General features: G+C 39.1%; 1 protein-coding gene across 2 annotated transcripts; it reads left to right on the forward strand.

The window, feature by feature from the left end:
- Positions 1–22,443, forward strand: LOC122758455 (M-phase phosphoprotein 9). Of its 2 annotated transcripts, none has more exons than XM_044012661.1 (24): positions 1–92; positions 2,664–2,935; positions 4,479–4,626; positions 6,073–6,162; positions 6,241–6,749; positions 8,215–8,380; positions 8,550–8,622; positions 9,363–9,466; positions 9,901–10,002; positions 10,720–11,189; positions 11,533–11,667; positions 13,129–13,216; positions 13,809–14,024; positions 15,211–15,258; positions 15,360–15,424; positions 15,903–16,004; positions 17,298–17,528; positions 17,610–17,797; positions 18,506–18,760; positions 18,870–18,990; positions 19,847–19,938; positions 20,519–20,718; positions 21,025–21,093; positions 21,573–22,443. In XM_044012661.1, the coding sequence occupies exons 2-24, from the start codon at positions 2,694–2,696 to the stop codon at positions 21,672–21,674; spliced, it is 3,816 nt and encodes a 1,271-aa protein (XP_043868596.1). In that variant the 5' UTR covers positions 1–92; positions 2,664–2,693; the 3' UTR covers positions 21,675–22,443. The 2 variants fall into 2 exon arrangements, with proteins under 2 accessions (XP_043868596.1, XP_043868597.1); XM_044012662.1 differs by having other exon boundaries at positions 17,610–17,773.
- Positions 22,444–22,653: the final 210 nt, after the last annotated feature.

Here is a 22,653-nt window from a genome sequence, read left to right on the forward strand (position 1 = left end):
GCTATCTCTGCAGTGCAGTGTCCAATTAGCTGCTAGCGAGCTAACTTGTCCACATAGAGAATTATGGATGAAATGATGACACAAGTCAACGGGTACGTCAGCTGCTCTTTAATGGTGTCTGTCTCTCCTTCTCTTTTCTGTCACGCAGTGTCTATTCTGCCGTGTGTCATAAATCCACGCGCCCTGCCTACGCTGTGCTTTACAAACCTGTAATACACCAACTTAGCTCAACTTAGCTAGCGAGCTAACATTTGAATTGACTGTACGCGGTGGTTGCAGCATCTGCTGTTGCTGCACTGAAGCTAAAGAGGCTAATGTAGCGTTTATCATAAATATGTCCCGTTAGCCACTGTGTTGTGTTTGTGTTGATGCTGTTGAATTTATATTAGCTATTATATCAAGACTGGACAGTTCGGACCACGTTCTTTACATTACAGTGTCATTACATGATAATATAACACATAACACGGACAGACAGGAAGAACAGGTCATGTCAGACAGAGAGGAGAGGGAAGTGGATGCAAACGTGTATGATCGACTCATGTGATTTAACGTTTACGTGTTTGGTTTTGATAAGACAAGATAGTCCTTATTAGACACATAGCGGGATAATGTACAGTGTTTCAACAGTAAACTCAGCCAAAGGTAAAGGTAATTAAAAAGAACAAAACATCATGCATTTTGAATTTCCCTATCTATCTATCTATCTATCTATCTATCTATCTATCTATCTATCTATTATTTTCTCGATTAATCGATTAATTGTTTGCTCGTAATATAAAATGTTGAAAAATGTCGATCTATATTTCCCAAACCTGGAAATTATGATATTCTTGAATCTTCTTGTCTTATTTTGTCCACAATACAAAATTGTTCATTTTTAATGATTTCTTTGTCAAATGGAGCAAATAAATCAGAAAATATTCACACTTCAGAAGCTGAAAAATTTAAATACAAATACAAAATGGAAAAAGAATAAACATTAAAATAGGATTAAAAAAAAAGGTTATTAAAAGTAATGTACAAATATACAAATACACAGATATACATATATGTCATGAAGGAAAGTTACTTATAAAAAGTAGGAAAGAACCTAATATATTTGTAATGCTTCTTAATATTCTTTCTAACAGAAATACATAGCAGTGAACTTGAACATTAGATATCTGCAGGAAGAAAATTGCAATCTTAACCTTTTTGAATACAGATCACACAGAAGTAGTGTTAAACTCCTGTTTGATGCAAAATTAACAGATATAAAAGTGGTAGAAAATGGATCGATGGATTCTCATTTAGTGTGTCCTTGAGGACTTTTTTAGCAGTAGGGACAGAATTGAGCTGCAGACTAGAAACTGTTCAGACTGTGCAGAGGCTATACGTCACTGAAAATGTCGCTTCTCTGCACGCTTGTTGAACATGTGGTATAACACTGTAGCTTTACATCACTTACATTTCTGTACTGGCACTGCTAGGTGTCAGTCATGTCATGTCATGGTGTTGTAGAGGCAAGTTAGCATAAGCGTGTTACAGCCCTCACTATGACAGTAGTATCTGTATGAGTGTGTGTCAGTGCACTGGAAAGAGAGATGCAGCAGATCAAAACGTCACAGGTGAGGTATACCTTGCTGATTTGTGTGTCTATTCAGACGTTAATAAAACAGAATAAAAACAGCAGCAAACGCAGTGATGGTAGTGTTGAACATCACCTTAGGTGCAGTGTGGAATAAAGCCAGTTGTTGGCAGCAGTGGTCAGATGACATGATCTCAAAAACATCCATTGCTTTCTGTTAAAGATGAATTAAATAGCTGTTGTAAATTCTGTTTAAGATAATGTTATTTAAATAAACGGTATATTGAAATATGTATCATGGTTTATGTATTGTGAGTATCGTACCATGGGGTTGTAGGAAATATTAAAAAAAAGCACTCCCACATGTCATGACATGCGCTTTGATCTTGGTTCCTTTGGTACATTAATTATTTGTTTTTTATATCAAGGATGTGAGTGAAGAAATAAAGGAAGTATCCAAAATGAGGCACTCATCCAACTTCACCAATGCCATTTCATGTAAAGAGCAAAAAGAAAAAGAAGACTAAGAGAGAGAGAGGGAAACAGTGGAGGAGTTTGAACACAAGGTGTGCAGAGGAAAGTGAAAAAGGCAGTGAAAAAGAGGCAGTGATGCAACGTTGTAAATATTAACTGCTGTAAAACACCAACCATTGTAAACATTCTGGCCATATCCACACTGAAACAGAACATCCCTTACATGATTATTTCTAATTGTGCTTAAAAACATTTTCTGTAAACACTGCATCGTTTAAAGAAATGTCACACACAACCGAGATTACTCTAAATGCTGTAGTACTGTATATATACCGCGCCTGTATCTGGCACTATAACGCTGCCACAGAAATACACCAAAAATGAAGAAGAGGCGAAGGATGCACACAACGCTGGGGTGGTGGTCTGTGAAAAGGTTATTATTTAGTGCCATTTTGATTTTTTGTCACGCAAATATAGTGTTTAAGAGCTCTCAAAATGCCTGTTTTGTGTGGATAAAATGCCGTTAAGATACAAAACTTCTGCTGATTCTCCTAAACTCGATCTCGTTTGTACTTCTGCTGTTCTGAGTGCTCCTCGTTTCCCTCTGCTTTGTTCGCAGCTGTCAGACTGACCCCCTCTGCATGGGCCCATGAACATGTCCACAGATGACAGTATCTCTGAGGACGTGTCCAGCTCAGGGGCCTTGAGCCATTGCCACGTCAGTGGTGATAGGGATGGGGGTAAGGAGAGTGAGAGCTCCCTGGTGTCCTCTGAGGGGACGTCTGCCTCTGGCCTGGCAGTCTCAGAGGACAGACACACGGCTTCCCAAACAACAGGAGGCGCTGTGGAGAGCAGGCCCGCAGACATCACACCAGCACGCAACAACATCAGGTGCCTGACTGTAAACACACTGATAAAATTTATGCGTCACATAATAAAACAACAATACTGACATCCCCCACACATGCACACACTCACATGACATCAGTAAAAGTTATATAAAAAAATGAGTGAAAGGATATGAACTCAGGATTAAAGAATAAAAATATTATCTGGTTAAAAGCTCAGAGAAACACTATTTAAAAACTAAAACAAGATTAGGTTAAAAGCCAGATTAAAAAGGGTGGGTCTTTACTGCCTCCTTTAAAAATCATCAGTGTTAATGTACCGTAAAAGACATTGGAATATAAAAAGACAGTACAGTTTCTCTGCACAGATTGACATTTTAAACTTTTGATATTGTGGCAATATTTACTGTATGATTTGAAAATGTTTATTTCCTGCAGATGTGGATGGGAATGCAGAGTAGTTTGATGTGCGTGTAGTTTTCTTTACCACAGCAGCCCACGTGCAGATCAAAGGCACTTCATTACTTTTCAATGGCAAAATGTTAATGGTTACAATTATCAATAGCAGACAAATGTAAGCATCAATGTAACCAAAGGAAGTGAAGGTTCTGATACCAGAATGGCTGACATTGGACAAAGTATGCAGAAGATGAAGACTAAAAATAAACTATGGAGGAACCAAGAATGATAGAAGAAACGGAAACTAATTACACAATGATATGGACCATAATTGTAAGAGTGACCCCATAGTTTTATACAATATATACCACGACTGTAGTGTACAATAATTGTATAATTGTACATTAATGGTGTGTATGTAAAGTAATCAATTTGACAAAGAAAAGCAGTAAAGGGGAAGGGGGAGCCTTGAAATTACCAAGCATACTTTATAACAACTTTATAAATGTATTCAGGGTTCAAATTTTGTGGAACAATATGTTACATTCATCTCTGGAAGAAGTTACATCACTGGCAATAAAGATCCATTTAAATGAGAGTGTGTGGATTTTCACCCACATTCTACAGTCTACATACATGCACGGTGTATACAGTAGGTCTGTATAAATAATCATGGTAGCAGTGCTTCTTTAGAGACTTATAAAGGTATTGCAAGTAGGTCTCGAAAATTCTATCAAATACATATGTCTCTGTCCTAGGAGAAAAAAACAGTACTTGAAATACATGAAAACAAGTCAGTAATAAAGTGCACATTATGTTTTTATCTATTAGACTGATGTATTTTGTCTTTATTTTTTGGCTTGATTTAGAGCAGCCACAGCTCTGGTTTGGTAAATGGTAATCACAATTATTTTTTAACCAATTTTTTAACCAATATTGAGATTATGTTTATAGATTATATATATTGGTAATTGTAGGGAAGGAAAGCCTGGCCTTGGAAATGTTTCAAACTCCTTTCTGTGCCTCTAAGTCTTGTATAAGTGGAGCACATTTAACATTACAGACATTAAACATTACAGACATTAAATGTAGATTGGAGACACACTGTATTGTTATTGAAGTTTCTTTTGTATTACTTGTTATGGAGGGGGAAGAAAATACTTTTACTTATTAAAACTTCATTTTAGGAGCCTGTGTCTGAGCACAGAGGAAGTATTTGAACAAGGGAGGAACCTCCCATTCATCAACCCAAGCTCTCTGGAGACCCTCCGGGCTTTGGTCCAGGAGATTGAGAGCAGTGGAGAGACGGACCCTGAGATCTGGAAGGATTGTGAGGTGGGAACATTTTGCAGAGTCTGAAACACTTGACATTTAATCACATGAAAGGATAAGAGCATGTTTATGGTGGTGAGAGAGAAATTGCTGCTGTGACAGTTGCGCTTGTGCACTGTGTTTATCAGTATTCTTCACAGTAATGTAATAGCTAGGACACACTTCATCTTGCACAGAAACACTGGATGATTTGTAAGGAGCAGACAACTCTGAGGCAAAGACACTTTCCTGCATAGTTTATCAGGATTTAACTTTTTTAGTGTAAAGCCCTGCCTTTTTGTTAAGTGTTGTATGTTGATATTGTTTTTCACTCTCTGATGAACATTTGCATCAAAAGCACAGCTGCTTAACTAACAAAAATGTACGTGTTTAGCAGATACATTTACTGAATTAACTATTTGAATTGTAAATGATGCAAAGAATTCGTACATAAAATTTCTCTTGCTCCAAATGAACAATTGTGCAGACGAGAACGCATATTGAAGCATATGTTTGAAGTTAGTTCTATTAAGTAACATTGTCGGTGAAGGTCCTGTTATCCAGGTTATAATCTTCTTCAGTAGTTAGCTGTGGGTGACTGGACTTGAGTTTAGTTGAAGATGTTTCAGTTCTGATTAACTAGTGGGAAGAAGCAGATATTTAACCTCTGAGGCTGATACTTGTCGAGAGACTTGTTAAATTAAACAATGCAGATTATTCACCCCTTCCAGTTTCAGGTTGTTGGTTTCACCTGAGACAAGACGTGAACGGGTTGTTGAGGTTAAGTAACACTGCATATTTTTACTGTAATGGGTCCAGTCTGTCTTCCTCTATGTGGTACCTTGGACATCTCATCTCTCCTGCTAGTTTCAACAGTGCTGATACTGTCTTTATTCAGGAAGGTGTTCACAGAGTTACTTCACTGAGTAGAGAAATATCTTCATTCTTTTGGCGGACACTCTTTACATTCTGGGAATGTGGTCCCACCCCCCTTTGAGTGTGTCTAAAAAGTGCAAATTGGTGACCTTTTAATGTAGATAATACATTTTCAGTAATGTTATTTATTCCCATCTCCTAGTGTCTGTATGCTTCAATATGAGTACTTGTGCACTGCACAAAGGCGAGGACCTGTATCGTGCGGGTGTATGTTAATATCTGCGCGCATGCAGTATCATTATTAGCATGTTTTACTGCTCTCATGACTTTTGACATAAATGTGGACAGGAACACAGTGCTGAAATACTCATCTCTTATCTTATATTCATGTTTTAATGTCAAACTCAAATGTTTTCAGTGTAGAGCAAAAATAAAGAAATTGACCTCACTGTCCTAATACTTTTGGTACAAAAACCCATACATGCACGCACAAAGTCACAGAGCAGTATATTGAGTCACTCAAAGCCCCTTCAGCTGTGTTTTAAGACAAATATACGATATTCAACACTTGGTTTCTGTTCTCTTCTGCAACAGAGCCGATGGTTGCACCTATTTCAGCTGGTTGAGAAGCAATACCAAGCGCAAATACTCGCTCAGCAGGAACAATACCAGTGCCAAATACAGGTAAGCTCTCATTTTGGTCATTAGCTATTTTATAGCATTTGTTCATCCAGTGGATTAATGCCAAACCATTTTTTTCAGCTGATTCAGGATGAAATCAAGGCCTTGGTTCAGCTCCAGAACCGCCAGACCAGTGTCCAGCCACACACAGACTTTCCTCCATCTCCACGGGTCAAAACTGTTACTGACCCAAAGGACTATATTTTCCCTCTCCTCTCCAGTGACTGTACAGTCCCCAAAAATGTGCCTAGTGACCATGACAACTTGGCAGCCTCTGCTCACTCCCCATTTAGCTCTCCTTCGCCTCCCCTCCACAGATCAGAAACCACTAACCAGGGGGAGGAGCAGGCAACTACAGTGCTCAGCAGTGGATACGGGACTCTGTCTGCTTTGGAAATGTGCCTGGAAGCTGCAGGGTCTCCAGTGGAAGAGGAGAATGGTAGTCTAGGGAGGAAGAAGCATCACTGGTCCTCTAACTTCCAGGAAGACAGAGAAACAACTGTGATTGGGTGTCAGCAGGGTTTTTCCAATGAGAGGAATGTTGGTGTGGAGCAACTTGACCCATCAGTTTACCAGCAGAGAACTACTGGGTATGTGTATCTTTCTCAGGGGTTGCTCACATTCAGCATCTAAAATGCTTGACAGACATGGAAAAAGCCAGAGTTTTCAATAGAAATGCACAATTATTCCCATAATCGATTAATCTGACGCTTATTTTCACGATTGATCGAGTAATCGCTCGGTCCATAAAATGTCAGAAAACGTTAAAAAATGTTGATCAGTGTTTGTCAAACCTGGAAATGATGATGTCCTCAAATGTTTTGTTTTGTCCACAAACCATAGTTATTCACTTTTAATGATTTCTTTGTTATGTGGAGCAAATAAACTATTATATAGTATATAAAATATTCACATTTAAGAAGCTGAAACAATCACAAATCTTCAAAGATTTATAACAAAGCTTGAAACGGATTAATCGGTTATCAAAATAGTTGACTTTTAATTTAGTAATCGATTACTAATTGATTAATGGACTAATTGTTTCAGCTCTAACGATATTGGACTTTTTTTCTGATATCTGAAATGCCGATATTTCAAAAGTGCTTGGGCTGATGACCAATACAGACACTGATATTGATACCCTTTTCCCTCAGGTAATTTAGTCTCTTCTGTAGTGAAATTAACATAATATTTTGCATACTTGCATTGCAGCGGATGCACATTTTCTTCATTGTGCAGAAGAAATAAACAAAATAATAGTAATAATAATAAGGAGGAAGCAGTGCATTCAGCCTACTGTTTTAGTCATTAGTCATATTGGGGAACAACTCTTATTTATTGTCTTTAAACTTAATGATTCAAGTAAATATTCCAAGACTAAAAACAAAGTACTCTATGCATGTTCTGCATAACATTGCACATAGACTACCTTATTATTAAAGAAATGAAATGATTAACCTCAAGTTCTGTCATGGATTGTATAAAAATCACCCACAACAAAAATTACCCAGTGTTGCCCAGATTCTCTTTTAAACAAATCTCATTATTACGAACAAAATCCCCAAATAGAAATGAATATACTATTACTATACTGTATAGACCTATTAGGACTCTCAATTAAGTTGAACTCATTTATAATGATCCGTAATGCGTTCAGTTAATTCAAACACCCATGAGTGCACAGAAACACAAGTCTGTCAAGTCTCTCTTTTATTACATTATTAGCCACTGATGAGAACACAGCGGAGGGGCGCTGGGTGCTGTGTGTTTGTACACAGGTGTTCATTTATACGTCACTTTCCTTCAGAGTGACACAGCGAGGGTTTGTTGAGTGAGCCTTGCAGCTTTATTGGGCTTTTCTTGAGATGTGGGGGCTGGCTTCTCCATGTTTCTGCGAAGCTGTCCTGAGCAGCAGGGATAGTGGTCTACTAGTGGTCATGTGACACTGAAATCCTGCTGCTCAGGAGTTTATGTGTGTGTTTCATCTCTTTCATTTGAAATTTAGTCAACACATTTTTTTTTTTTTCTACTGACTCTGACCTCTTCTGTTTGCAGCAACAGCCAATCTTTGACCTCCTGGGCCCAGAGGCAGAAACTCAGGCCTAAGAAGAAAAAAAACACACAAGCTTCTTCCCAAATCCCTGTGTACCAGGAGCAGTCATACAACCACACAGAATGTCACAGTCCAAATCCCAAGGAGAGCACAGACTCCCACGACCAGGTACAACTACAAAGTGGTAACAGCTGATTCAGTTTGGCAGTGATTTTGCTTGCCCTGAATGTGTAGTGTTGTTATTTTTGGTGTATACTGTATGTTTGTTGTGGTTGCTGGTTGTTGATGACACTCCTGCTGCTGGGATTAATCCACTCTCATCTCTTTTGGATTTCAGCATCGACCGACTGGGCCGCTGTCCAGCTCTTTTCCTCTGAGGAGGAGTGACAGCCTGATGTCTGAGGCATCAGGTAACTATCCGCTGACACAGACAACCAGTGATGTGGTCTATGGCGTTTTAGCCTCTTGGCTAATGGCCACTGAGTCAGAGCCACTGGTTGATCGCTGTTTCTTTAGGGCAGACATGAAGTGGATTAGCAACTAGTGTGATTTAGCTGATAAACTGATGCGTCTGTGCAAGAGCATAGAACATAGCAATGAAAGAATGTGCCCTATAGATAATACTGCTTTATTACAGCAGCCTAGACACACACCAGTCAGATCACGCATTTCACCTTTTTCTATTCACTTAAAGCTGAAACAGTTAATCGATTTCTAAATTAATCGACAATCGGTTTGAAGCTTTTTTCATGATTAAAACAAGATTTACGATTCTTTAAGCTTCTTAATTGTTATTATTTTCTTCATTTCTTTGCTCTGGTTAACAAAGTGAATCATTTTGTTTTGTGGACAAAACAAGACATTTGAGAACATCATCATTTCCAGATTTGACGAACATTTTTTAAGGTTTTCTGATATTTTGTGGACCAAACGATTCATCGAGAAAATTATCGACAAATTAATCGATATAAGAAAATTCTACACGTGTGCAGCAGCATGAAAGGAAAGTGTTGAGTGACACTTTTATCTATCCATAGTGATAAATCAGGCATTAGTCTTTCATTCAATTTTGTGTTTTTACTTTTGTCTCTGGCTATTAAAATAAATAAATGAAAATGAAATCACACTTTTTTCTTCTCTGTTGTCGTAGGCCTCACCTACTGGCGTCTAAATGACTATGATTTGTACTGGCCATTACCAGACAGCTTTGCCAGCGACGCACACATCCTTCTGCAAGAGGCGACCTCGAGTCTCGTGAGTAAAACATCACAGCTTCTTCTGTCTGATGGTGCTCAGTCCCACAGTCGCCTCTGTTTCATCAGTGAATTTTCAACACCATGTTATGAAAACAAGAAACAAAGAACTGAAGCTGTTCAATGCATCTGTGAAGTTCAAATTTCACATAGTCTCGCACTCTAGTCTATCTTCCTGAATACACTGGTTTTATGTTGTTCTAAAATAGCCGTAGGATTGTTGATGTGAAACTTCATGCTGTAAAGTCCTGTTACTGATTTGCTTACAGATGTATTTTAAAAATATATCACTTGTAGCATGGCAACAGTGTCACAGCAGACACTCGCCCTGTGTGAACAGACGCACATTAGACGTAATAGACGCAGGTCATGCACTGCATGACCCAGGTGTGACAGTGTTGATTAAATCTTCTGTCTTTTCACAATGGCCTGTAGACTCCATCCCAAGATCAGCAGCTGTCTCTCAAAGACATATATCGGAACAAGCAAAGACCAGACTGGGAAAGCCCTGTTACATCCAGTCCATCATCACCACAGGTACAGTATATCACATGACTTGAGCGCAAGAGATCCCTGATTTCACTGGTTTATTCTCAGGAATCAGTGATTATATTATAGTATCAAATTATAAACCTGGAATATTATTATATTAAAAAAGAAAATACAACTGACTGTTGATTTGCTAGTCTAGTTTCATACCATTTATCATTTCCCATTTATTTAATCAATTAGTTAATGTAAACCAAGATGTGAGTTACTGATTAATCACTTGTTAAAATGCTTTCTGTGCCTTATTCTTTGTTCTTTTTCATATTTATTTCAATAACTTTCATTAAAGGTTCAATTTATAAGAATTAGTGGCATCTTTCGAGGAGACTGCAGATTGTAACAAATCGAGGACGCCTCTCCTAACCTAGATTAATTCATTATCTACCACTTTATCCTCCGCATTGGGCATTCATTCTCATATTCACACATACGGTCAATTTACAGTGTCCAATTAACCTCTATAGGTTTTTGGACTGTGGGAGGAAATCGGAAAATGCAGAGAAAATCCACGTGCACACAGGGAGAACTGAAAGACCGGTCAGCCCGGGTCATGAACCCAAGGTCTTTTTGTTGTAAAGCGTCTAATGTGCTAGCTACTACTCCACCATGTGGCCCCTTACCTACATGTAAAAGGTTTATGCTAAGGCTACAGAATCATAACAGTTTTTTATTTTAAAGCAATTCTCTTCCCTCTTTACCCATCAGGTGTTGACTTTGGACCCAGCAGCGAGCGTGCATCAGTGGGATCGCACCTCTGGCTTCACTTCACCTTCTCACTTCAGCAGCCCTTCATTTGCCAACCAGCCCTTGCTCAATCCTAGAGATGGGACCCCTGACAGCATGGTGGAGTGTGGCCCCAACCCTGGAGATGCAGACTGTGTCTCTGATACCTCCAGTATTTCAGTTACCAGACCTTCCACCTCCAAGGTGCAAAGCGTGTGGGCAAATGCATCCCATGCTTTACCGTCTTCTTCCCAGGATAAGACCCAGCCCTGCTCCCTCATCACCAACCAGCAACACAGAGCCTGTGCTCCTTCAGCCAGCAAAGAAGATGGCAGTCACACCCACACCAGCACCCTGAAGCCATGTCCACCCTCTGGTGCTAGTCTGCGGCCTGCAGTCAGTCCACACGTGGAGAGAGCTGCATCACTGGAGGATCCTGTTGTCCTTTCCCTGTGAGTGTAGCATATTAAAACAAATTAAAAACTTTTCAATATGAACAAATGTCCATTACATTCAAACCACTGTCAAATAAGTTTTGATTTAGTCTGCCAGCTGCACACGACTCCATAATTATGTACATTACACCCTCAGTGGAAAGGAATCTTGTGCTCTACAACAAGATTTCTGAATACATTGTGTTTTATTATTGTCAAAACCAAGCAGCAACTCCTTGAGTGTCTGTGGTGTTGTTTTGATTGTGCTATTTCATTGTTACCTTAATCAGACTTTAAGATATCTTCCACTTTAAACACAGCATTAATTTATTCTGATTTATTTTATTTTTTTTAACCACAGACTACGTCAAAACCTGAGAGAGAAGCACTCTCGACATGTGGCAGACCTGAAAGCCTACTATGAGTCGGAGATCCAAATACTGAGAGACAAACTCAGTTTGACTGAGGAGAACGGCAATGATGTCCTCATCGAGAGGTTTGTGTCCACCGCATTTATTTTTAGCATATTTTATTGTAAACCACACACAAAAAAAATCTATGAAAAAAAAGAAAATATATACTTAATGCAACTGTAAGACTGGTGAAAACCAACTTCTTCTCTCCTCTTTAAGGTCCAGAACTGAGCAAATATACCGTTTTATTGTAATATATCAGTAACTGCAGATATTTTTTTACAGATATTTAAAGATTTAATATGTAACATTTCCTCTTTAAAATATATAAAGAGAAGAAGAATATATACAGTTTATTGTCGGAGTAGTGAACTTTGACTTGTCAAAATGTTCCTGTCTCTCTAAATACATAGGAATCTTTAAAATAATATTGTAACAGAATCTCGTCTTTTAAACGACTTCATCTACAATTCTTTAAAATTTTAATAAAATGTTAGGGCTCCTTCAAATATGACAGACGACAGGTGACAGGTGACAGATGAAAGCGCTGACCATCTTCTCAGCATAGTTGTAGTGAGGCGTCTAATCCAGTGTTTCCCAATCCTGGTCCTCAGGGAACACTGCCCTGCATGTTTTAGATGTTGCCCTGCTCCAACACACCTGATTCAGATCAACAGCTTGTTACCAGGCTTCTGCAGAGCTTGTTGACAAGCTGACCATCTGAATCAGGGCAACATCTAAAACATACTGGTCTAATCATGCTCTTCACTAACGAGCAGAGAGTGTGAGGGGAAGGAGGGTGAGTTAAAGAAGAAGCTGGAATACAAAGTGACTTTGGGAAAATGATTGAGAGATCAATAATTTAATCGGGATTTTTGTTTGTTTTGAATGAGTGAGAGAGAGGAAGAGCGATCCTTGCAGCACAAATGATAAACTGTGCATTTTAGTTGTATTGTTTATGATTCTCAATCATCACACTTTCTGTATACAAGCAGATATACAGACATTATAATATTTTCCTCACTAAAGTCGCTGTCTGGATCAGCCACAATAAACATCTCTTTTGGGTTCTAAAATAATATATCAAAACTCCAGTGGAATGAAAGGGCATTACTCACAAATATCTTGTGTCCACTAGAGAATATAATGTATCATCATAAATCAGATACTAGGAAACAAAACGGTCTCTAAAAATAAAATAAAGCTTATGTTCAGTAAAAAAGATGAGGAAGGTAACAGATTAAGGTCTGGTTGGTCCAAACTCCTCAGCTCCGCTCCGATCACACATCGTAGCATATACAGTAAAACAGTCCTTTCCTCCAAGTACCACTAGATGAAGCTCATGTACCACTAGTGGTACACATACAACAGTTTGGGAACCATGGTCTCCAAACTGTTGTGCAAATAATTAGGTCTGTCTGAGTTATTCATTTGATTTTGACAATATAAATAATCCTAATCAGCAATATACAGTACCTTACCTTGATTTTTGGTCCATGTTATTTATTTAACCATATATGTGACTTTTTTTTTTTAATCCACAGGTGTGAGCATTTAGAAAAAGCTCTGGCCGAAACCACCCGTCGTGTTCAAGAACTTGAGGCGACTAACAGCTCGCTGGAGAAAAAACTGGTAAGGTTTAGAACATTCAGTTTTCTCAAGTTTGTGACTTTTCGAGCTTGTGCTTTCAATCAATCAATCAATCTTTATTTATATTGTACCTTTCATACATATATAATGCAACACAACATGCTTTACATAACAACCAAATAACATCTCTCACTCACTGACACATTTACTCACCCAGATATATTGATAAACACAGCTAAGACAAATGAGCATGCACTAATGAGAGTAAAGAGAAAATGATGTCTCTATTCAGAAACTTTAAATTGAGCCAACTATATTAGAACAAATTTGGCCCCTCTCTTGCCTTGTGAAATGAATTACCTTTGCAACTTGTCACCTAAAAACCCATCTGTATGATTTGTTCGTAAATGTAATTACTTTTGTTCTTAGTCATAAATCATGCATTTATTCAACACAGTGAATTAATCACTCCTGCATGAAGGCTTGTCCCTAAGTGGAGCTCCAGATGGCTTATTAATATTTTGTAACTGTAGCACTTTGTTAAAATTGGACATCAGTAACTTCAGTGACAATCTAAGCCCTGAAAACGAAAGCTTGTTACTCATGTTGACTCATGTGACGTCTGGTTTTATAGGCAGAATGGACGGAGCGATACGCCGTCGCAGGCTCTACTGTGAAAACTTTGCAGCAGCGGCTAGAAGAGGGGAACCGCTCCAGCAAAGAGAAGGACACGCTGACGGCACAACTGAAGAGCCGTGTACGGCACCTGGAGGAGGCGACACAGAAAGCCTGCAAGGATGAAGATGAGAAGGAAGCCAGGAGGGACAGAGAGCACAAAATGCTGCAGGATGTGAGTCTGCGAAAAAAAAACCCCAAAAACATCTACATACGGTATCATGAGCACCAGCGACTTATTTAAATGATACTGAAAAGATCTCCTGACATCATACGATTCATGTGATTGTTTACACCGCCTTGGGGGCAGGAAAAGCTTGTGCAAAAACGAATGTCACCAGGGCTGGTTTTAATCCGTCAGGGATCACTGCACACTTTAAATCAACTGAGACTGAGCAGTATATCACAGCCTGACAGACTGAATATATCTGACCTCCAGACATTATTCCAGACCTGCAGTATTCTGACACCTTCAACTGATAGCTTATCATACACTGGGGAATGCTTAGACAAGATAAACAAGATATTAAAGTTAATAAGCATTGGATTCTGTACCTAATATGAAGGGATCACTACAAGGTGGAATCCATTGCCTATTGATTCCCCATTGCTCCATCGTCTATACTCACTGCAAGTGTTTTATGTCAGTGATCCACTCCCACTGTCTCTCGGGATCTTTAGTGATCTGGTAAAATGTTTTCCCTTTGCTTGACCCCGACTGTGGATAGCACAACAGCTATCCACTATCTTCAGTTCTTATAAATACAGCTTGTGAAGAGACCAGTTCTTTGACATTATTAACTGATGAATTTGTTGCCTGGTCTGTAGTAGGGCAGCAACTAACGATTAATGTCATAATCGATTCATCGAGAAAATAATTGACAGATTAATCGATTATGAAACTAATCATTAGTTGTTAGTAATTGTTTGGTCCTTAAAATGTCAGAAAACGTTAACAAAACGTTGATCAGTGTTTGTCAAACCTTGTCAAACCCACAAACCACAATTATTAATCGATTATAATAGTTGACGATTCATTTAGTAATCAGTTAATCGAGTAATTGAGTAATTGTTTCAGCTCCAGTCTGTAGGACTATAGATCTAAGGAAATATTCCCCTTTAACAAGCTAAAAAAACCAGAACGTGTTTCAGTGATTAAAGAAACAACAAACATACATTCAAACTGATTAATAATCGATTGATCTTTGTAGACCTAGTCTAATCAGGGAAAGGCACTTGGAATTTGTTTTCCATTTAGGGAGGCATTCATTTGAGCCGACTGATAGATACAGTGCCTGCTTAATTACTGATGTTTTTCATCAGACTGTTTATAATAAATATTCTGTTGTTTGTTTCCCCAGCTGCTCAGAGAGTATGACTTTCTGATGAAGGAAAATGAAGGAACAAAGGTGATGCTTCTTTTATTGGAATGTGCTGTACATTCATGTACATATTAATAACATGTGACACAGAACCGCATCTCAAGATATGATCTCTTTTGTATTCACAGAACAAGCTGGTGACGGCAGAGAACAAGCTCGTTGATGCCAATGATCAGATATCAGAACTGAAGAGGTGAGAATTAAGGTCCCTGAGTTAGTGTTTGTTTTTTTTTGTTTTAGAACAGAGCTGATCTATAGAATTCACTGCTGTATTTAGGGTCAGCTTTGGGTCATTTTATTTCTCTGTGTAGAGGGAAAGGGTTTCAGTGAAGCTAACTGATTCATGAGGACATTAAGAAAGATTGTTCCAGGAGGCTGAGAACTCATAGACCCAGCTCCAGACCTGAAATAGGCCTTTTTAAATAATCCCTTGACATTATTATTACCAAGGCTTGACAAGATGTAATTCAAAGGTTTTTTTTTTTTCTTCTGGTAAATGATAAAATGTTTCACTGCTTTTGCTAAACTTTTTCAGACATCTCATCCTCATGATGATCTCCTTGTTCATTCTAACATTAAAGTCTTTAAGTTACAAATAATCCTATTATCTTTCCAAAGACTCACAAGACTCACTTCTTTTCATATGACTGTGTGCCTGTCTGTTTCCTCAGAGTGATTTCCAAACTGGAGTCTCAGGTGAAGCAGCTGGAGCATGAGAACCAGGCCAGAGCGCGCCAGGCTTACCACAACAAAGCACAACCTTCTGGGGCTGGGTAAGCATGGAAAGACTAAACTGCACAGTGCTTTTATTAGAAATCTCAAGTCTTTATTATCATTATACAAAAAGTACAACAAACTGATGAGTTGCAGTCCCATTCATTGCAAACTAAAAACTATCTCACTGCAAAGTCATAAAACTTTACTAAAACAATGTACAAGGAGAAAGAAAAGAGAAAATTACAGATCAGTGTATGAATAAATGTGTCTATAGATGAGAAATATGTAGTTTAAATAGTGATAGTACCTCATTGCATGGTTAAACATTTTAAAGGTTTTTTTTTATAATTTTTTTGATTGCACCATATACTTAACATTTTATCTTAGGGGGAATGTTGCATAGATATACAGGTGGAATATTGCGCAGGTGGTAAAAAGAGGCATAGCTTTCAGCATTTGTTTATTATTGCAACAGCTCTGGGATATGTGCTGTTTTTCAGTCTGTTTGTTCTGGCTTTTATTTCCCTGCCTGCACTAGATCCAATACAGTGTCACAGATAAAAAAAAGTACAAAAGTATAATCGGAATACCTAATCAGAATAGTTTGGGTCCTTTTATGGATAGGATGTAATTCAGGGGTGTCAAACTCAAATGACCTGGCTGTCACAACTGAACAAGGATTTGGACCCAATCGCAACAATCTTTTATTATGAAAGTGCAACAAAAAACCACATATCCTGGATGCTGAACCTTAAATCTTTATCTTGACTTGTAGGATATGACTTTGGCCTTTTCGAATACATTTTCTTTTGGCTTCTCCCTCTCTAGAGGTTTCCACAGCGAATCACCTGCCAGTCACGCACACATTAATTGATTTGGCAGAGAGATTTTTTTTCTATGCCAGATGCTCGACATGACGCAACCCTCACATTTATCAGGGCTTGGGACTGGCACATGGCGTGCTCTGGATGTGGCCCCTCCTGTGGCTGGGGTCAGTTTAGAGTGTCCAATTAACTCAGTCCATGGTAGCAATGAGGATTGGGCACCTTGCTCATGGGAACCCCAGCCCTTGACCTGTAACGATTCGAACTGGCAACCGGCATTTTAAACCTGGAATTTTGATGATACTGAAAAATAGAAGTGGAAATTAGACATGATTTGAATCCAGAGGAGAAAAAAAAGTTCAAATACATAATATCAGAAATGTCAGTGCTAGTAAGGCATTTGAAATTTTCACATTTTACTCTTACATATGAGAGTCTTATCATCTCAGGGAATGTTATTGTCATTACATTGTTTTACCTGTCGTGTTCATATAAAGTTTGAATTTCCTCTTGACGTGTCCACAGTCTTTTCCACCATCCGGACCTGCTGCTGTCTCACAGTAAAAGCAACGGAGAGTCTGATATGGACCGTAGAAAGACGCCCCGTCCTCTGCCCGACCAGATGAACGGTGGAAGAAAGTCTCTCAGTCCCTTCCCTCAGTCAAGTGTCCACAAAAGGTCACAGCATATGTTTAATGATCAGTCGCCCGGACCTGGGAGCTCTGTGGACATGTCCTTAGCTGCTGGAAGCTACAGGTAAGATTGAATAGTTGTGGAAATGTCCTCAGCTGAAGATAGTGACGATATAGCGTGATTTATGGAAATCCTGTCTTGCAGGTGTGCGTCCCCCCCAGAGTGTGAACAGTCTCTGCCTCAGAGCAGAGCGCAGGAGCAGAGCCAGTGGGAGAGCGGTCGGTCTCAGGCGTCCTCTGCCCTGACGCCCATTATGAGGGCCCTGATAGAGCTGGAAGATACCAGAGCCACACAGAGCCGGGCCCCCTGTAAGAACAGCTCCTCCACCTACAGTATGACTCCCACCACTCAATTTATATAGTATAGTATAGTAATAATATGGTCATATGATAATATATTAATTATATCATAATATACAAGTGCTTTACAGAATTAAAATAGAATAAAATAAATGTACAAATTAAAACAAATCATATTTCACCTCAAGACAACAAATGATATAAGTCTGGATTGTCTTGTCCAGACAACAATTTGTCCTCAATATGTCTTGTGTGTATTTACACCTATACTTACAAGTGGTCAGGCAATTCGATCACAAAAACCACATTTTAATGCCAAGTTTAAAGGGGTTTTATGTGTTATGTACATGAGACAGTGTTTAGCACACTGCCTGTTGGAAGAGGAAGACTGGTGAACTCAAACAGCTTGTATGTGAACAGGGACAGGCCTCTCCTGTCTTAGTATTTTCTTATCATATTCCTACAGTGGGTGCATTATGAACCAGACATTGCTTCAGTCTAATTCTCGTTACTTTATTTATTGAATGTTACAATACTAATATACAACATCTTGCCTGTCGCACGTCGAAGTCCAAAAGCATTATTTTTGTTTTAATTAATGCTTACAATACTTATAATTATAGTATATGATACATGCAGTATACAAAGTTGTTCATAGGCAGACGAACAGTGACCTGTGTTGTAAAGTATATTTGACAACTTTAATGTCTGATTGATCAGGTCTGTGTTTTATCTCTGCAGGGGTCGGCAGTCAGAGGCCCACTGTGGGTTTTGTGGAGCGGCAACATAAAGAGCCAATTCAGGAGCAAGCCAGGCTTCAAGCCGACAGAGACGTGGTTCAACCTGGAGGATCTGTGGCTGCAGGAGGAGCAAAAAGACACAGGGAAGCAGAAAGAGCTCCATCTATACTGAGGCCTCAAAGGACTCTGTCTCCAGAAAGCCACAGATCCTCCTCACTGCCTCCAGCGCAGCGAAACATACCTCCAACTACTCCCAGTATGTACTCCCAGTCATTCCACACTCACTTTGCCCCTAAAGGTGACATTATTTTTATTCCTTACCAATATAAGTTTGAATTAATGGTGTGCTATTCTCCTCTGTCCAGCAAAGAGAGAAACCATACTCCATCCCATCTCCGCCAAGTCCAGCCCCAAGCGCTGCCCCACTGACAACTACTCCACTGCTTTTGATCACATGCTGCCAAGAGAGGAACGCCTGCAGAAAAGGTGAGACACACACAGCATAATATGAAGCATTACAACAGCTTACCTTAAGCAAACATTGAAAATGTATTTCTTGCTTTTTGTCCCTTACGTCACGGCTTGTACTCAAGGGTACGGCTGGCGGATCAAATCGCTCAAAATCACTGTGCTGGATATCGGGGAAAAAGAAAGAGTTATAATACGATACTATCCAGAAACCCTAAATTTCGCACAAATGCTTCACCAAGCAGTCTATAAAATTTGCACTGTTAATTTCTTCTTCATTGGAGCAGAACATGTGTTTTACAGATGGAATTTTATGTTTTTGAAATGGCTGGTCAAGGTTGAACAGATTACAAATTGCAGATTAAGGAGTAACTAAACTAGAACTAAAGTTCTGAGGCTAACTCCACCCAATGCCTGATTTTGAAAATCCACAAAAAGTGGGCATCAGAGAGTGGGGTGGGGAAGGAGGGGTGACTGAGCACTGCAAGGGGCGTGATGATCGTGTGACAGCAAGCGCAAACCACTACCACGTTTAGGGGAATAATTACTCTTTAAAGAAGCAGTATTGGGGTTGGTAGAAAACAAATGTCTTAAAGAGTTTAATGAGACTAAATGCTTTAGTCATTTAATGTCCAAGAGTCAGTGTTCAGTGATAATTTAACACAAAAACATACAGACAGCAGACACATCTGTACAGTCAGACTCCGTGTGTGCACTATTTGCCTACATGGAGTGAGATCCAATTCGCATTATGTACCCCTGACCCATCTGTTAAAATCATACATACAGTAGAACATGTGAATATTAAATGCTGACCTAGTCAGAGTAAGATACAAAGAAGGGAGTCGATGTTAAACCATAATGTCCTTTACAGGTTAAATGGCCATGCTGACCAGAGACGTCACTCATTCCACTGCAGCAGTCCCAGGAAGAGACTACAGTTTACATCAGCAGAAAGAGAAGATGGTAATGTATTCAAAATCAAACTTTGTAAATAATCGAATACTCGTAAATAAAATACTTATATGTCCCCCCCCCCCAATGGTAAAACCAGATTATGTATCCCTGTGTGTTCTGTGTTGTCAAATAATAATAATAATAATAATAATAGTAATGCTGTGTTGCTAGACTTGTGGGTTCTCTGGCTTTTTAACTAGAAATTATTGAATTAATTTGCCCTGTGTTAACCCTTCTGTTACCATCATGTCGTCGCTAACAGGAAAGACCGTTAGTGATCTAGAAAACTATGGACTGGTGATGTGTCCAGGTTGTGACTCTGCCTTTCATCCTATGTCAGCAGAGATTGGCACAGCATCAAAGATTCACCAGCGCGTCACACGTTTGTGACGTCAGCTACTCACTACCGTAATTCAATAAATAAAATATGTGAAAAATGTTACACTCTGCAGCTTTAAGTACCAAATACATTTAAAATCAGCCAGTTAAAGTCCTTCAACTGATGATGTTGACGTGCACCGAGAAGCATGCTCGTCCAAAAAGTTCCTTCGCAGTTTTCTAGTCATAAATCCGACTCTGTCTTTTTCAGACCATCGGCGGCCAGATTCCACCGGCAGTGTGAACCATCGTGATGGAAACTCCCAGCTGGGCTGGGAGGATCAGGCGGTCTGTGGTGGCTCCGACCTGCACGACACCTATGGTGACTCAGCTCCGCTTCTCCTGGACAACCTCAACTCACTGGCCGAGGCCGAGAGACTGTTTGACGAACTGACGCAGGAGAAGCAGCAGGTGAGTGGGCTTCTCGTCAGCTGTGAAGGACATACACCCTTCCCTCCATTTTTTATATATCCACCAGAGATGAGAGGTGATGTAGTAAAAGGGCTGTGCACTTGTTTCGGTTAAAGAGGTTTACAACTCTGACACACAGGCCACTAATCGCCACCCGATCTCTTATGTAACGTGAGCGTCATTGTTTTTAAACCACAACGTTTATTTTTAGAAAGTTCATATCCGTGACCTTCTCTCTGCCCACTACACACACACACACACTGATTGCTTTTAGTAATGGTCTGTGTGTTTATGTGTGTTACACAGATCGAGGCAGCTTTGAGCCGGATACCTGGGTCAGGGGGAAGAATGAGTCTACAGAGCAGGTTAAATGAGGTAAGCCTCTCCACATTATGTTTCTATAACATTCCCCCACATTTTACTCGTGCTGTTTCAGGGAGTGGGCGAATCAGCGTCTATGTCACCGGAGAGTGGGAAGAACACCTGTACATAGTTTCCATTTTTGGGCCTGTTTTTGCACAACGAGAGACTCAAAAAATGTTATTGTAAATGTTTTATACTGTTTAAATTTCAAATTTAACACACAAAATCTATCCTTCGTGTACAACTGCAGTGGTTTTCCTCATTTTAAATTGTTAAAACAGTATTCTAACATGCACTAAACTGTAAATAACTGCCTTAGTATTGGAAGTTATTCTGGAAAAATGGCCAAAAGCACTTAGTTACAGGACATTTTCTGGTCCTTTTTATGGTTAAAGTAAGCGAAAAACAACAACACTTTACAGTTTTGATAAACAATCTTGACTTTTATTAATAATTATAATTAATGATGTCTGCTTCATTGTCCCCCTCAGGTGGCCTTAGAGAAACGTCTGGACAGAGTGAATCGTGAGCTGGGATGTCTCCGCATGACTCTGAAGAGATTTCACGTCCTCCCCTCCTCTGCCAACATTTAGCAACATCTGTCTATTAACGACAGTGTAGATGCTACAGCGGAGTGTGTGGCATTTACACACACACACACACACCAGTGATTGTCCTTTACTCGCTCTCTGTGCCATAACCCCACCTGTACACCATCATTTTTATACGTATGAATTATTATTATTATTACTCTGGGATATTTTTTTATGTCGGAAAAAAATGTAAAGTATATTTTTAGTAACACAGATTTGTAAAGTGGTTTTACTTTTTTAGTCTCACAGAAATATTAATCTGACATGTTTTCCTCGCCATATTTAGGTGTAGGTTTTTAAATAAGCTGAGTTTCAGTTTAAATGTGAGCAAATTAAAAGCAAAGACTTTCCAGTGCAGAAGACATTCATGGACTTGGCTGCCAATTTTGTTCTTATTTTGACTGAAGTTTTTTTCATTTGCCAAAGTCATGTTTTATACTGCAAAGATTGTTGGTGCATTTTTAACTCTTTTTTTTTTTCTTTTATTATTTGGACCAAATCATCAAACTTGAAGGAAATATTTGTTTACTTGAATCCACTTGGCTTTTGTCTTTGTTTACTTTACATGACCACTTGTCACTTTTATGCTTCATATTTTAAATTTGCTGCCCACATTTTCAGTACACACAAATCCTTGGGCTTCTTTTTTCCCCCCCTCCTCATTCTTGAAAGGTTTTTTTTTTTGCACTGCTTCTATTTGCCGTAAAGTTTTTTCTACGACACAACTTCACTGGAAACATAACAATAAATCAAGTTTTTTTTTAAATAATTAGAAGTGTTGCTGTTCTTTTATAATCTCTGTTTTCAGTGCCGTCTGTCTGTCTGTCCAGATTGTATAAAACACAACCATATCCTGTACATTTAAACCTCTGTCTCTCTGTCATTGTTTAAACGTACGACTTCCTACTATTCTCATTTTGTTTTGTATAGTTTTATGGTCATGTTGTGCATCAATGTTTTATTTGTTTTGCCTCTGTGG

The sequence above is a fragment of the Solea senegalensis genome, linkage group LG21, assembly GCF_019176455.1.
Source record: "Solea senegalensis isolate Sse05_10M linkage group LG21, IFAPA_SoseM_1, whole genome shotgun sequence".
Taxonomy (NCBI): Eukaryota; Metazoa; Chordata; class Actinopteri; order Pleuronectiformes; family Soleidae; genus Solea; species Solea senegalensis.

Coding starts and splice junctions, on each gene's coding strand:
- LOC122758455 (XM_044012661.1), top strand. CDS start 2,694: ATGAACATGTCCACAGATGACAGTATCTCTGAGGACGTGTCCAGCTCA. Junction 10,003..10,719: donor CCAGTCCATCATCACCACAG/GTACAGTATATC, acceptor TTTACCCATCAG/GTGTTGACTTTGGACCCAGC. Junction 18,761..18,869: donor CATACCTCCAACTACTCCCA/GTATGTACTCCC, acceptor TCCTCTGTCCAG/CAAAGAGAGAAACCATACTC.